General features: G+C 42.6%; 1 protein-coding gene across 1 annotated transcript in view; it reads right to left on the minus strand.

Annotated features, from left to right (window-relative positions):
• LOC120044885 (trimeric intracellular cation channel type B-like) overlaps positions 1–16,657 on the minus strand; it is a 32,755-nt gene extending 16,098 nt beyond the window's left edge. Inside the window, exons 1-2 of the mRNA XM_038989605.1 lie at positions 16,224–16,657; positions 2,477–2,633 (exon numbers count right to left, since the gene is read on the minus strand). Coding sequence (XP_038845533.1) covers positions 2,477–2,633; positions 16,224–16,347 — 281 coding nt within the window. The 5' untranslated portion in view covers positions 16,348–16,657. The remainder of the gene's footprint in view (positions 1–2,476; positions 2,634–16,223) is intronic.
• Between the last annotated feature and the right edge of the window lie 413 nt (positions 16,658–17,070).

The following is a 17,070-nucleotide window of genomic DNA, read 5'->3' on the forward strand; positions in this document are numbered from 1 at the left end:
CATTCTCTCAACCAGCTTCACCTAGAATGCTTTTCCAACAGTCTTGAAGGAGTTCCTACATATGTTGAGCACTTGTTGGCTGCTTATCCTTCACTCTGCGGTCCGACTCATCCCAAACCATCTCAATTGGGTTGAGGTTGGGGGATTGTGGAGGCCAGGTCATCACTCTCCTTCTTGGTAAAATTGCCCTTACACAGCCTGGAGGTGTGTTGGGTCATTGTCCTGTTGAAAAACAAATGATAGTCCCACTAAGCCCAAACCAGATGGGATGGCGTATCGCTGCAGAATTCTGTGGTAGCCATGCTGGTTAAATGTGCCTTGAATTCTAAATAAATCACAGACAGTGTCACCAGCAAAGCACCACCACACCATAACACCATCTCCTCCATGCTTTACGGTGGGAAATACACATGCAGAGATCATCCGTTCACCCACACCGCGTCTCACAAAGATACGGCGGTTGGAACCAAAAATCTCAAATTTGGACTCCAGACCGAAGGACATATTACCACTGGTCTAATGTCCAATGCTCATGTTTCTTGGCCCAAGCAAGTCTCTTCTTCTTATTAGTGTCCTTAAGTCGTTGCTTCTTTGCAGCAATTCGACCATGAAGGCCTGATTCACACAGTCTCCTCTGAACAGTTGATGTTGAGATGTGTCTATTACTTGAACTCAGTGAAGCATTTATCTGGGCTGCAATTTCTCAGGTGGGTAACTCTAATGAACGTATCCTCTGCAGCAGAGGTAACTCTGGGTCATTCATTCCTGTGGCGGTCCTCATGAGAGCCAGTTTAATCATAGTGCTTGATGGTTTTTGCGACTGCACTTGAAGAAACTTTCAAAGTTCTTTACATTTTCCGTATTGACTGACCTTCATGTCTTAAAGTAATGATGGACTGTCGTTTCTCTTTGCTTATTTGAGCTGTTCTTGCCATAATATGGACTTGGTCTTTTACCAAATAGGGCTATCTTCTGTATACCTATCCTACCTTGTCACAACACAACTGATTGGCTGAAACGCATTAAGAAAGAAAGAAATTACACAAATTAACTTTTAAGAAGGCACACCTGTTAATTGAAATACATTCCAGGTGACTACCTCATGAAGCTGGTTGAGAGAATGCCAAGAGTGTGCAAAGCTGTCATAAAGGCAAACGGTGGCTCAAATATAAAATATACTTTGATTTGTTTAACACTTTGTTTATTATATGATTACATGTGTAATTTCATAGTTTTGATGTATTCACTATTATTCTACAATGTAGACAATAGTAAAATAAAGAAAAACCCTTTAATGAGTAGGTGTTCTAAAACTTTTGACCGGTAGTGTATACTAAATATTCTACCCACATACTGTCCATAATGCCTATACTTGTCTATACATCCCATCATATATATATATATATATATATATATATATATATGTATGTGTGTATATATATATATATATATATATATATATATATATATATATATATATATATATATATATATATATATATATTTATTCTCTGGACTCCGACATTGGTCATCCTAATATTTATATATTTCTTAATTCCATTCTTCTACACTAACATCTGCTAAATGTGTGTGACCAATTGCATTTGATTTGATTTGAAATACATGTTGGCTTTCAGCCCAGCAGAGGGCACTAAAACACTATGGTATTGAAGAGGAAGCATGGTGGATGTTTTTTAATCAAGGAACTTAATGGATCCTCTATTTTTCAGTCACACACCAGTTTCTCTGATACATCCCCCCATCCCCCAATTATTTTTCCAAAAATAGCATTTCTCTATCAGCTGTTTACTGCTGTGTTATAGTGTATCTGGAATGTGGGAGCCTCATCACAGGTGTCAGAGTGGCAGGTAGCCTAGTGGTTAGAGCGTTGGGCCAGTAACTGAAAAGTTGTTAGATCGAATCCCCGAGCTGACAAGGTAAAAATCTGTTGTTCTGCCTCTGAACAAGGCAGTTAAACCACTGTTCCTACGCCGTCATTGTAATAAGAATTTGTTCTTAACTGACTTGCCATAAAAAGTACTATTTATGTAGTTTTTTGGGGGTATCTGTACTTTAATATTTATATATTTTTCAACTTTTACTTTACTACATTTCATAAAGAAATAATGTACTTTTTCCACCACTGAGCCTCAGAGAATCTACGGTACAGTGGTTTTCAGGGTCCACAGACAGTATTCTACTGGTCAAATGTCTTTACCATATGTTATCTTGTGAACTATCTCTCTCTTCTTCCCCCCTCCCTCCTCTCTATCTCTCTCTCTCTCCCTCTCTCCCTCTTTCCCTCCCTCCCTCCCTCCTCCTCTCACCAGATGAGAGGCCATGAGGACGGTGATGCTGTTGGACAGAAGGGCTATAGGGACCCCAGCCTCTTTCTCTCCCAGTCTTCCTCTCTCCCCCTCCTTCTGCCCCTCCCTCTCTCTCTCCCTCCCTCCCCCTCTCTCTCCTCTCCACTCACCAGATGACTGAGGCCATGAGGATGTTGATGCTGTTGGACAGAGGGGCTATGGGGGCCTCAGCCATCATGAGGCCAGAGAGAATTCCTCCTCCGAAGCAGTACAGCATAGAACTGAACCAGCAGGCAAACGGGCTCCTCCTCGCCACCTCCAGGGCTCCTGTAACCCAGTCACCAGCAGAGGTTAGTGTAGTTCATCTAAAACTAAAGTCAAATAACAAAACAAGTACAACATCACATCAAACACCATGTGAAGGATGATGAGAAAGCCTGGAGGGGTTTAGTAATCTATTAGCAGAGACTTCCATCCTCATTCTCCTAATCATCATCGTCATCATCGTACATGTTGAAGTCATCAGCTATTGATAGACTTTCTCTCTCATCAGCATCCTAACCTTATTTTGGAACAATGTGACAGCTGCTGACCTGGTGTAAAAGGCCGCAATGGGTCTCTGTAAAGCACTTTGTGACAACTGCTGATGTAAAGAAAAAGAGCTCTATAAAATACATTTGATTGATTGATTAATTAGAACAAGTCTACAATTATATAGAACAAGAAGTGTATAGTGTGTTTTTGTTTAATGCTCTCTTCTTGTCAGCTCTAGCAAACGTGTTGCTGTAAAACTGCAGAGGAGCTAAAGCAAAGCAGAGCAATATGTTCATAGTGAGAGGAGAGATTACAGTGGAGGAGTTTCACATTATAGGAGCGTCACAGTTTGAGGAAGGTCCTTTCAGACTTCCCGGGCTGTTAAACATTCATGAACAGTCTGAGGAAGGTCCTTTCAGACTTCCCGGGCTGTTAAACATTTATGAACAGTTTGAGGAAGGTCCTTTCAGACTTCCCGGGCTGTTAAACATTTATGAACAGTTTGAGGAAGGTCCTTTCAGACTTCCCGGGCTGTTAAACATTTATGAACAGTTTGAGGAAGGTCCTTTCAGACTTCCAGGGCTGTTAAACATTTATGAACAGTTTGAGGAAGGTCCTTTCAGACTTCCCGGGCTGTTAAACATTCATGAACAGTCTGAGGAAGGTCCTTTCAGACTTCGCGGACTGTTAAACATTCATGAACAGTTTGAGGAAGGTCCTTTCAGACTTCCCGGGCTGTTAAACATTCATGAACAGTTTGAGGAAGGTCCTGTCAGACTTCCAGGGCTGTTAAACATTCATGAACAGTTTGAGGAAGGTCCTTTCAGACTTCCAGGGACAGTAGATATACAACTGAGAACAGGTCAGGCCCAGAGACAGGATATGTGCTCATCTCGCCTACACACCGTTTTCTACGGATATGAGAATCCGTTTAGAGCTCAAAAGTTGATTGTTGATTAGTGCTGGTATCTGCTCAGTGTCCGTACTGTCTCCCCAAATGCAAAGCCTTTCAGGATTGTGACTATGGACACTGCCTCAAATAAATAAATTCTAGATACTACTTGATCCTGGATCCTAGTTGAAGACTTCTGAGTATTAGGGACAGACACTGGTAGCGGGGTCACTCAGGTCAGCCAAAAGGTCATTAAACCACAAACTGTGTGGCAAGCAAGCTAATAAACCCCACCTACTATGACTAACACATTTTACGGTCAATTAAAAATAAGGCTAAATATAGTATGCTCACACGGTGATGTTGTACTGGTCAAGAATAGGATCCAGTTCCTACTATCTCACAGCGCTTCAAAATAAAAGGAAAACAAGCAATACATCATGAGCCAGCTATAGCTAGCTGATGCACAGGATCAGGTTCGCAACAACTTCATCTGTACTTGACTACTTGATCTTGTATTTGACTAGTCCATCATGTGAGCATAGGAGGTACACGCCAGCTGATGCCCTTTTAAGAGCCATATATAGCACTATGAATCTGGCCCTTCTTAGTCTTCATTTTCCAGTTCCCAAGTAATCTACTTCCTAGTCTTGTGTACAAGGTTATCCCAACTCTAGCCAAGTCCTGTAGAGTCAGGCTGGTTAATCTGAAGGATTAAAGACTCCTGGAGAGGCAGGCAGGGAAACCTCCTGTCCTAAGCACAAGCATATTTATGTAGCCATGTAGTTTACAGTTCTAACTGTGTAGCCATGTAGTTTACAGTTCTAACTGTGTAGCCATGTAGTTTACAGTTCTAACTATGTAGCCATGTAGTTTACAGTTCTAACTATGAAGCCATGTAGTTTACAGTTCTAACTATGTAGCCATGTAGTTTACAGTTCTAACTATGTAGCCATGTAGTTTACAGTTCTAACTATGTAGCCATGTAGTTTACAGTTCTAACTATGTAGCCATGTAGTTTACAGTTCTAACTATGTAGCCATCTAGTTTACAGTTCTAACTATGTAGCCATGTAGTTTACAGCTCTAACTAGGAAGCCATGTAGTTTACAGTTCTAACTATGTAGCCATGTAGTTTACAGTTCTAACTATGTAGCCATGTAGTTTACAGTTCTAACTATGTAGCCATGTAGTTTACAGTGCTAACTAGGTAGCCATGTAGTTTACAGTTCTAACTATGTAGCCATGTAGTTTACAGTTCTAACTGTGTAGCCATGTAGTTTACAGTTCTAACTGTGTAGCCATGTAGTTTACAGTTCTAACTGTGTAGCCATGTAGTTTACAGTTCTAACTGTGTAGCCATGTAGTTTACAGTTCTAACTGTGTAGCCATGTAGTTTACAGTTCTAACTATGTAGCCATGTAGTTTACAGTTCTAACTATGTAGCCATGTAGTTTACAGTTCTAACTAGGTAGCCATGTAGTTTACAGTTCTAACTATGTAGCCATGTAGTTTACAGTTCTAACTACGTAGCCATGTAGTTTACAGTTCTAACTATGTAGCCATGTAGTTTACAGTTCTAACTATGTAGCCATGTAGTTTACAGTTCTAACTATGTAGCCATGTAGTTTACAGTTCTAACTGTGTAGCCATGTAGTTTACTGTTCTAACTATGAAGCCATGTAGTTTACAGTTCTAACTATGTAGCCATGTAGTTTACAGTTCTAACTATGTAGCTATGTAGTTTACAGTTCTAACTATGTAGCCATGTAGTTTACAGTTCTAACTATGAAGCCATGTAGTTTACAGTTCTAACTATGTAGCCATGTAGTTTACAGTTCTAACTATGTAGCCATGTAGTTTACAGTTCTAACTATGTAGCCATGTAGTTTACAGTTCTAACTATGTAGCCATGTAGTTTACAGTTCTAACTATGTAGCCATGTAGTTTACAGTTCTAACTATGTAGCCATGTAGTTTACAGTTCTAACTATGTAGCCATGTAGTTTACAGTTCTAACTGTGTAGCCATGTAGTTTACAGTTCTAACTATGTAGCCATGTAGTTTACAGTTCTAACTATGAAGCCATGTAGTTTACAGTTCTAACTGTGTAGCCATGTAGTTTACAGTTCTAACTATGAAGCCATGTAGTTTACAGTTCTAACTATGTAGCCATGTAGTTTACAGTTCTAACTATGAAGCCATGTAGTTTACAGTTCTAACTATGAAGCCATGTAGTTTACAGTTCTAACTATGTAGCCATGTAGTTTACAGTTCTAACTATGTAGCCATGTAGTTTACAGTTCTAACTATGTAGCCATGTAGTTTACAGTTCTAACTATGTAGCCATGTAGTTTACAGTTCTAACTATGTAGCCATGTAGTTTACAGTTCTAACTATGAAGCCATGTAGTTTACAGTTCTAACTATGTAGCCATGTAGTTTACAATCTCCTGACCACAACTACTGTAGTTTATAATACTACAGACATCGCAGAGTAAACCTACACTTCATTATTTATATTTGTTTCAGTCTCTCAACAGCAGCAAGGTCAAGCATGTTGTGTTGTGTAAAATACATGTATAGTGATAGGTCTGGTTTCTGAGCTTTAACTATGATGAATCATTAGTTCTAAAAGAGGGGTGCCATAATAAAGCTTGGGAGGGGCTGAGTGCAGGGAAAACGATCACACGTGGCAGTACTGATAAGGGGGGGAACCGTTTAGGGCTCATATCATTCAGCTTCCTGCCTAGCAATAATGATGCAATGTGTAGCGATAAGGAGGAGACTCCATCCAAAGTGGGGTATGTATACTACCACGGGGGAAACCATGTTGTCTAACGCAGCCTTATTGATCATCTGGGAAGAATAAACTTGGTTTAAAGCGTTCATACTGTCCGTTGAGTTTGTACTCTGAGAATTAGAACCTAACACCAGTAATGAACTGGCTAAGATTTTTTGTACTTAAAATGGAACATTAGAAATTAGAAAATTAGAACAGGATTAGAAACGGAAAGAGTGGGGAGAGATGGAACACATGCAGGTCTCCTGGGACAATGAGTGGTCTGGAGTTGGCAGAGTCAATGTTACAGCTAGACTAAACTCCAACCAAACAGCCAGCGTCAACATATCAAAGAGGAGAGAGGTTTAACAGGACAAACTAACAGCAGTGGAACATTCACTATCACTGGGCATCTCACACACTCTTGTTTAATATCATCAAAAATCACATGAGTTGGCTACAACAATACAGATGAGTGATTACCCGGGTACAAGGTTATAACACACATGCACGCACGCACGCACGCACGTGCACACACACACACACACACACACACAACACACAACACACAACACACAAAACAAGCACAAAAGTTCTTCACAACTACAACTCGCAGGCGTCGCCGTACCAACAACCAGCATTTGCACAACCATTGAATAGCTGATTAAATCACATTTTGTGCATCACTGTTCACTACAGATGGACAGCCGGCTTTGCGCAGCAGTAGCCATCTGAACACACACGTACGTCAGAACTGACAGCCTCCATGCTCGCCAGCATTTGGCATTGGAGCATAGTAACTGAAATAGTGGTTGTGGTACCTCAACACCACAACAACGTCACTAATCAAAATAACTGCAATCATGCAAATCATCAATTGAAAGCAGATTGTCGTCAATTGACGGCAGGTTATTAACAGCCTTAATAACCTCTTAATAACCTTAAGAAACAGTTATATAATAGTGGTCGCGGGATTAGAAGAGGAGGAAAGCCATGGCTCCTTCTCCATAACACAGACGCAACAAAGCTTAAATATAGCCTGGTCCCAGATTTGTTTGTGCTCTCTTGCCAACTCCTCATGCAAACAGTTGTCAAGTCCACACCAACAGATCTGGGACCAGGCTAGGTAAAATAAAGGTTATAAGTCAAAACAATTCATTTAATGCTTTTTTACTCTTTAAATGCTACTGTAGCTGTTATTAAAATATGTTTAGATAACTAATGCAATTTTCTTGGGATCTTATCAACAACTTTGAAACTGATATTTACAGACTATCATTTACAGTAGGCCTATCCTTACGTACAGTCAGTAGGCCTATCCTTACGTACAGTCAGTAGGCCTATCCTTACGTACAGTCAGTAGGCCTATCCTTACGTACAGTCAGTAGGCCTATCCTTACGTACAGTCAGTAGGCCTAGTCCCTAGTGGGTTGAGAAAGCATAACTAAAAAAGAGAGGTTTTGTCAACGAACACTTTTAGTTCCACTGAATACAGCTTGAGTATATTTGTAATTAGTGAAGCTTGTGCTTTGTCTATTATCCTGGTCCCACATCAGTTTGTGCTCTTTCCAAAGTTCCCAACAGCTTGCAAGAGGCATAAGCAGATCTGGGACCAGGATCATTTGGCAAAACAGCAAAAGCAGACCTGGGACCAGGCTAATTGTCTATGCCTTGGTACAGAGAAGCCATTAAGAATGGGTGAACAAATTATGCTGCCAGCTAGGGACCATTATTCATTGAGTGGGTTGTTGCTACTTTGCATGTAGAAGAGGTTGCTGGTCAATACAGAAAATCCCTGGCGAATGCGTAAACAAGCTTTTCTGCAAGTAAAGGAAACTTAAAGAGTGAGTCCAAGAGATGTTTGTGTTTCAAAAGTCCCATGAAGAGCCTCAAATATTTCATCTACACTATGTCATGGAAACTACTGAATGTCCCTTTTTGTGAATTACAGCATTTGCCCAGTGGATATTGTGAGGGAAAATTACATATTTATCTGCTTTGTTTACTAGATCTGCATGAATATAGACTCTCTAATTCAGAGGGGTTGTGTTAAAAGTGGAAGACACATTTCAGTTAAATGCATTCAGTTGTACAACTGACTAGGTATCCCCCTTTCCCTTTCCCTCTTACAATAGTAAGAGATTTTCATAACTACCAATGCTGTGCTTCTGAGAAAGGATGGTTCCACTGCAGCTAGTCTCTGCCTACTGGTCTCTGCCTACTGGTCTCTGTCTACTGGTCTCTGTCTACTGGTCTCTGCCTACTGGTCTCTGCCTACTGGTCTCTGCCTACTGGTCTCTGCCTACTGGTCTCTGTCTACTGGTCTCTGCCTACTGGTCTCTGCCTACTGGTCTCTGCCTACTGGTCTCTGTCTACTGGTCTCTGCCTACTGGTCTCTGCCTACTGGTCTCTGTCTACTGGTCTCTGCCTACTGGTCTCTGTCTACTGGTCTCTGCCTACTGGTCTCTGCCTACTGGTCTCTGCCTACTGGTCTCTGCCTACTGGTCTCTGCCTACTGGTCTCTGCCTACTGGTCTCTGCCTACTGGTCTCTGTCTACTGGTCTCTGCCTACTGGTCTCTGCCTACTGGTCTCTGCCTACTGGTCTCTGTCTACTGGTCTCTGCCTACTGGTCTCTGCCTACTGGTCTCTGTCTACTGGTCTCATGGTGTGACTCCAAATAGAGATAACTTGAGGAATAGAACAGACCTGTTATTGTTTCTAATCATCTTTGCTTCTGAGAAACTTTGTGTGTGGCCTAAGACAAAAAGCCTTTGAGAGTGACCGCAGCTGTTCTTTTTGTATCTTTCAAGGGCATAACTGTGTTGAGATATGAAGAGAACAGAGGCTGGCTTGAGAAAAGGGAGTAACGGAACTGGCGTTATCACTTGTTTTAGCGCTATGATTTCACACACCTGATAGTTTATGATGCCCTGATCTACCGGGGAGGGGTGGAACCAGCCATGATTAAGCATTTTTAGGTCTACTACATAAGACTTCTGCATTTTCGGTATTGTTGAGCTCTCGGTCCTACACTCAAGAGTGTGTGGCCGACCAGCTTCATTATTGCAATTTTTATTAATACAAATTATTGTTTGAAGAAATGACAGTCTCTCTCACTTGTTAGAATTTCCACAACAATATACAGTACTGAGAGAGATAGGCAGTGTTTACACTGTGAAGATTTGGTGAGCACTGACATGTACTGTAGGTAAATTGTTATGAATGACACAATGAATGCTTGCTGGAATCCAATCTCTCACCGGGAACTCACTTAGACACGGAGTCCCAAACACCAGCAGAGTGAGACACAGAGTCCCAAACACCAGCAGAGTGAGACACAGAGTCCCAAACACCAGCAGAGTGAGAAACAGAGTCCCAAACACCAGCAGAGTGAGACACAGAGTCCCAAACAAGAGTGAGAAACAGTCCCAAACACCAGCAGAGTGAGAAACAGAGTCCCAAACACCAGCAGAGTGAGACACAGAGTCCCAAACAAGAGTGAGAAACAGTCCCAAACACCAGCAGAGTGAGAAACAGAGTCCCAAACACCAGCAGAGTGAGAAACAGAGTCCCAAACACCATCAGAGTGAGACACAGAGTCCCAAACACCAGCAGTGAGAAACAGAGTCCCAAACACCAGCAGAGTGAGAAACAGAGTCCCAAACACCAGCAGAGTGAGACACAGAGTCCCAAACAAGAGTGAGAAACAGAGTCCCAAACACCAGCAGAGTGAGAAACAGAGTCCCAAACACCATCAGAGTGAGACAGAGTCCCAAACACCAGCAGAGTGAGAAACAGAGTCCCAAACACCAGCAGAGTGAGAAACAGAGTCCCAAACACCAGCAGAGTGAGAAACAGAGTCCCAAACACCAGCAGAGTGAGACACAGAGTCCCAAACACCAGCAGAGTGAGAAACAGAGTCCCAAACACCAGCAGAGTGAGAAACAGAGTCCCAAACACCAGCAGAGTGAGACACAGAGTCCCAAACACCAGCAGAGTGAGAAACAGAGTCCCAAACACCAGCAGAGTGAGACACAGAGTCCCAAACACCAGCAGAGTGAGACACAGAGTCCCAAACACCAGCAGAGTGAGACACAGAGTCCCAAACACCATCAGAGTGAGAAACAGAGTCCCAAACACCAGCAGAGTGAGAAACAGAGTCCCAAACAAGAGTGAGAAACAGAGTCCCAAACAAGAGTGAGAAACAGAGTCCCAAACACCAGCAGAGTGAGAAACAGAGTCCCAAACAAGAGTGAGAAACAGAGTCCCAAACACCAGCAGAGTGAGAAACAGAGTCCCAAACACCAGCAGAGTGAGACACAGAGTCCCAAACAAGAGTGAGAAACAGAGTCCCAAACACCAGCAGAGTGAGAAACAGAGTCCCAAACACCATCAGAGTGAGACAGAGTCCCAAACACCAGCAGAGTGAGAAACAGAGTCCCAAACACCAGCAGAGTGAGAAACAGAGTCCCAAACACCAGCAGAGTGAGACACAGAGTCCCAAACACCAGCAGAGTGAGAAACAGAGTCCCAAACACCAGCAGAGTGAGACACAGAGTCCCAAACACCAGCAGAGTGAGACACAGAGTCCCAAACACCAGCATAGTGAGACACAGAGTCCCAAACACCAGCAGAGTGAGACACAGAGTCCCAAACACCAGCAGAGTGAGACACAGAGTCCCAAACACCAGCAGAGTGAGACACAGAGTCCCAAACACCATCAGAGTGAGACACAGAGTCCCAAACACCAGCAGAGTGAGAAACAGAGTCCCAAACAAGAGTGAGAAACAGAGTCCCAAACAAGAGTGAGACACAGAGTCCCAAACACCAGCAGAGTGAGAAACAGAGTCCCAAACAAGAGTGAGAAACAGAGTCCCAAACACCAGCAGAGTGAGAAACAGAGTCACAAACACCAGCAGGGTGAGAAACAGAGTCCCAAACACCATCAGAGTGAGAAACAGAGTCCCAAACACCATCAGAGTGAGAAACAGAGTCCCAAACACCAGCAGAGTGAGAAACAGAGTCCCAAACACCATCAGAGTGAGACACAGAGTCCCAAACACCAGCAGAGTGAGAAACAGAGTCCCAAACACCAGCAGAGTGAGAAACAGAGTCCCAAACACCAGCAGAGTGAGACACAGAGTCCCAAACACCAGCAGAGTGAGACACAGAGTCCCAAACAAGAGTGAGAAACAGAGTCCCAAACACCAGCAGAGTGAGACACAGAGTCCCAAACACCAGCAGAGTGAGACACAGAGTCCCAAACACCAGCAGAGTGAGACACAGAGTTCCAAACACCAGCAGAGTGAGACACAGAGTTCCAAACACCAGCAGAGTGAGACACAGAGTCCCAAACACCAGCAGAGTGAGACACACGGTAGAAACAGCTTGTTTAGTTGACCAGTATAGAAGGCACTGCACACCAGAGGCTAGTGGGAGGAGGTATAGGACGATGGGCTCATAATGGCTAGAATAGAAAGAAATGGAATTGAATCCAACATGTTGTTTACATGTGTTGGATGTGTTATGTACCATTCCATTATTCCATTCCAGTCATTACAATGAGCCTGTCCTCCTATAGCACCTCCCACCAGCCTCCTCTGATGTACACTATCTCTAAGCAGACTGTGTAGGTCACACCACGACCAGCAGGACTCAAGATACCTTGTGGTAATCAGCTTGATTTGCATTCAGAGGGCATTTACAAGTCAAATCTTACCTGTGGGTAAAGTGGGAAAAATATCTGATGCAATGACAAACTGAGCACAGCTCTGAGCTCTACCTGCACTTCTGGTGTTGTCCTTGGGACTTATAGCCTGTTCCCAGATCTGTTTTTTGCTGTCTTGTCACATTCAATAACAACGACCACATAGGAGTTGGCTATACAGCACAAACAGATCTGGAACCAGGCTAGAAGAGATGGCCCCTGTCTGTGATCATTTCAAATGCTCTCCAAACAGAAGGGACAGAATGTAGTGTTACCTGTCTCACTGTCTTTCTGTAGTTCCGGTCTACAGAGTACATTCATTACGTTGCAAACAGCACCTTGTTTCTATAGAGGCCTGTTCATAAAACACTTTTATGTGTCTTTAGATGTCACCCTGAGGAAACAGTCTTATATCACATAGTCCATTACAGTTTGGGAGAGACTGGGGAGAGTCTCTCTCTCTCTCTCTGCTCTCTCTCTCTCTGCTCTGAGAGTCCTGCTAGAGGATGGAAGACTTATTATTAGGTTACAGATTGTTCACAGTACAATGACTTATAACTAATGTTCTGTTTTCCATGTTAGACCTCACTCAGTGTAGTTTGGACAGTGCTTGAGATAACTCTTCTTTATAAAGACAAGTAAAAGTGGCCCTGTGAAAAATAATTATAATGTTACTATTTATAAGTCTGTATAATAAACAGTAAAGGTCAAACTAATGTTCAGTAGAGCTTTTCATTGAGCCTCTAGTCTAGAATGTGCCAGCTATTATAAGGAAAAATGTAAAGTCCAAGTGTTTTGTGGGAATCATGACAAGATCCAGCACTGTCTAAAAATAGAGAGCAGCTCCAGTGTTCTAATAAGCTCCGGTGTTCTAATAAGCTCCGGTGTTCTAATAAGCACCGGTGTTCTAATAAGCTCCGGTGTTCTAATAAGCTCCGGTGTTCTAATAAGCTCCGGTGTACTAATAAGCACCGGTGTTCTAATAAGCTCCGGTGTTCTAATAAGCTCCGGTGTTCGAATAAGCTCCGGTGTTCGAATAAGCTCCGGTGTTCTAATAAGCACCGGTGTTCTAATAAGCTCCGGTGTACTAATAAGCACCGGTGTTCTAATAAGCTCCGGTGTTCTAATAAGCTCCGGTGTTCTAATAAGCTCCGGTGTTCTAATAAGCTCCGGTGTTCTAATAAGCTCCGGTGTACTAATAAGCACCGGTGTTCTAATAAGCTCTGGTGTTCTAATAAGCTCCGGTGTTCTAATAAGCTCCGGTGTTCTAATAAGCTCCGGTGTTCTAATAAGCACCGGTGTTCTAATAAGCTCTGGTGTTCTAATAAGCTCCGGTGTTCTAATAAGCTCCGGTGTACTAATAAGCACCGGTGTTCTAATAAGCTCCGGTGTTCTAATAAGCTCCGGTGTTCTAATAAGCTCCGGTGTTCTAATAAGCTCCGGTGTTCTAATAAGCTCCGGTGTACTAATAAGCACCGGTGTTCTAATAAGCTCCGGTGTTCTAATAAGCTCCGGTGTTCTAATAAGCTCCGGTGTTCTAATAAGCTCCGGTGTACTAATAAGCACCGGTGTTCTAATAAGCTCCGGTGTTCTAATAAGCTCCGGTGTTCTAATAAGCTCCGGTGTTCTAATAAGCTCCGGTGTTCTAATAAGCTCCGGTGTACTAATAAGCACCGGTGTTCTAATAAGCACCGGTGTTCTAATAAGCTCCGGTGTTCTAATAAGCTCCGGTGTTCTAATAAGCTCCGGTGTACTAATAAGCACCGGTGTTCTAATAAGCTCCGGTGTTCTAATAAGCTCCGGTGTTCTAATAAGCTCCGGTGTTCTAATAAGCTCCGGTGTTCTAATAAGCTCCGGTGTACTAATAAGCACCGGTGTTCTAATAAGCACCGGTGTTCTAATAAGCTCCGGTGTTCTAATAAGCTCCGGTGTTCTAATAAGCTCCGGTGTTCTAATAAGCTCCGGTGTTCTAATGTTTTAAGTTCTACAATCTATCTCTGATATGGCTCTAGACTCCATTATTATCGTTTGGCTTGATGTGTTGTAGAATCCATGAAAATGAAGGCCACAAACATATCGTGTTACACACACATAAAGAAAAGTTCAATAAAGGTTGAATAAAAAATAAAAACAAATAAAAAGAAACACACACACACCCAGAGGAGGGGTGACACGAGGACCCTCGGTGTGTGTTGGATGACAGTGTGATATTTTGGGATGGTTGACAGCCAAGGGAAACTGCACCAGGCCAACCCTTCCATTACTCAATCCATCAATCACTCCCAGAGAGCCTGTGGGAGACAGAGCCTATATCCCCAGTGCTACCCTATTCCTTATATAGTGCACTACCTTTGACCCATAGGGCTCCAGTCAAAATAGTGCACTACTGTATATAGGGAATAAGGTGCCATTTAAGACACAACCATAGCCTATATGAGTACAGGCTGAGGTATTGACACTAGGCCAGAGGGAATGAGATGCCACACAAGTAAGTGAAGCCACGCTGCTCTAAAATAGACTGCTGTTACACTGTGGTCGCCAGGGACAACAATGGGAGGTTTGATCCAGACCTGAGCCCAAACACTATTTCAAATCATTTCAAATACTTTATCTGGGCTTGATTGAACTTGCCTGCTGCAATGGAACCAATAGAATATTGCAAAAGAGCAAACCTGGCCTATCTGGCACTCCAATGAGACTGGAGTAAATAATAAAAGTGTTTGAATGATTTCAAATAGTACTTGAACCCATGTGTGGTTTGTTTGGAGAAAAGGTCAATGTTGAGGCAGTAAAAATCCACCTGTCTTCAGACTGAGCCACAACCAGAGTTACATATCAACATAACAGATGTGGCATAGTGTCAGGCAACTCAAGGTACAGTAGCCCTGTTCAGTTCCTACTAGAATTACACATGCAGTGTTATAATCCAGTTTTGTTATAACTTATTTGGGCCACGTGTTTCCTCAGTGAGTCTTGAGGCAACCTTGATGCTAGAAAATAACCAGAAAGGAGGACTATTACATTATTGATGGGCCTCGCCTCCCATCCCTGGCAATGAGTATCAAAAGGAATATAATATGTCTGCAAAGCTTCAGCAGTACAGTCTGGATCTAAATTACTGTAGTATGATGAGTCTAACCACCCTGATACAGCACAATACACAATACCTCTATGGTTGTTGGACTGGGAGTACTCAATATTTTTTTATTTAACCTTTATTTAACTAGGAGAGTCAGTTAAGAACAAACTAGGAACAGTGGGTTAAACTGCCTTGTTCAGCTGCAGAACGACATATTTTTACCTTGTCAGCTCAGGGATCCGAGCTAGCAACCTTTCGGTTACTGGCCCAACGCTCTAACCACTAGGCTACCTGCCACCCTCAATATGACTGTGTGTGTGTGTGTGTGTGTGTGTGTGTGTGTGTGTGTGTGTGTGTGTAAAGATCACTGGGACAACACATGTATTTTGTTCACAAATATGTACTTCAAAAGTTATATTTAAATACTTCAAGAGTGCAAAAGTGGTGTGACTTGCCCTTATTCATTTCAACTGGGCAAATAGGTCAACCATAAGTCGATTTGGAAAGTGGACTAAAGCATAAATGTTACTCTTAAAAATGAGGGATCTCAAAATATCCGTGCAGCAATAATCCATTGCATAATTGTATTATGCCATCCAGTTGTGGGGATTTAGAAAATGTAAACATGATAGTAAACGATCTCAATATCAACGTGGCCAAATAGGGAGAATTGTGTGGAACGTTCTCTCAACTTTCATGTTCTTTCAAACACGCTAATTTAGCGGCTAGGGGTTGAATTCTGTCTCTGGGGTGAGCAAAAAGTGTAGCCTTGCCTAACATTCAACAAATTGCCATTAAAATATGAAAAGTAAAGAACCAAAACATTCAATAGGCTGGTATATTAGGCTATATAAAAAAAAGTTTGAACAATTGTAATGAGCTAGATCTGTCCAATACAAGCCGTTGTTGAATGTCCTTTGCTTACCTGGCTGTTCTCGTAGAGCCATCACTGACACAGTATAGTGCGCCGTGTCAAAGTATGGAAACATGGACAGACCAGCCAGTCCATGGGACAGTTCGTCCAAATTCAAAACCCTAAACAAATCCATATTTCTGTTACTGTGGAACCCTTCACTTGGAGTGTTCCCTATGTCTAATCCTCGAGGTGGCAATACGCGGCAGACGTCCAACTTCAAGCATCAAAGCAGTCAGTTTGGTTTATCCCCGGGCTGTCCCTGTCTGTTTTATCTTCCGACCAAAACAGCTGGATCTGACGAGAGCGCCAAAAAAAGCAGCCAACAGCTGGTTAGCGGACTTCTGGGGATCTCCGCTGGTCGCTCAGCAACGGCTCCCTATGGGCACCGGATAGGAAATACAAGGACGCGGAATTCCTGCTACTTCCGTCCGCCATTGCTATGATGTGGCAGATCGAGCAAGCCGAGCTCTCTGATTGGGAAATAGTGGGAGGATTAGCCAATCAGAGGTGTGTGTGTCTAGAGTAGAAATGCTACAGGTATAGGACCATTTACAGTCAGAGGACAGGTTCTCGCGCGTGGACACACACACACATAGGCAGAGAGTTCATTATTTAGATATACTTAGATCATGGTAATTACCTGAGCAGAAGGGTACAGTTAAGCACATGTTATTATCGTTGCGACTGTTTACATGGTAATTACATAGGCAGACCTACTGCTGTATACAGGTGTAAGATCTTAATTTGATCACTCTTTTGTTGCTGAGAATCTTTCTGCTTATGAGCTTCGTGATTTACATATATTCACAAAAAAAGCCACACTAACACATGGTTATATTAAGAGTATTGCACTTTT

This window comes from Salvelinus namaycush, chromosome 3 (assembly GCF_016432855.1).
Source record: "Salvelinus namaycush isolate Seneca chromosome 3, SaNama_1.0, whole genome shotgun sequence".
Taxonomy (NCBI): domain Eukaryota; kingdom Metazoa; phylum Chordata; class Actinopteri; order Salmoniformes; family Salmonidae; genus Salvelinus; species Salvelinus namaycush.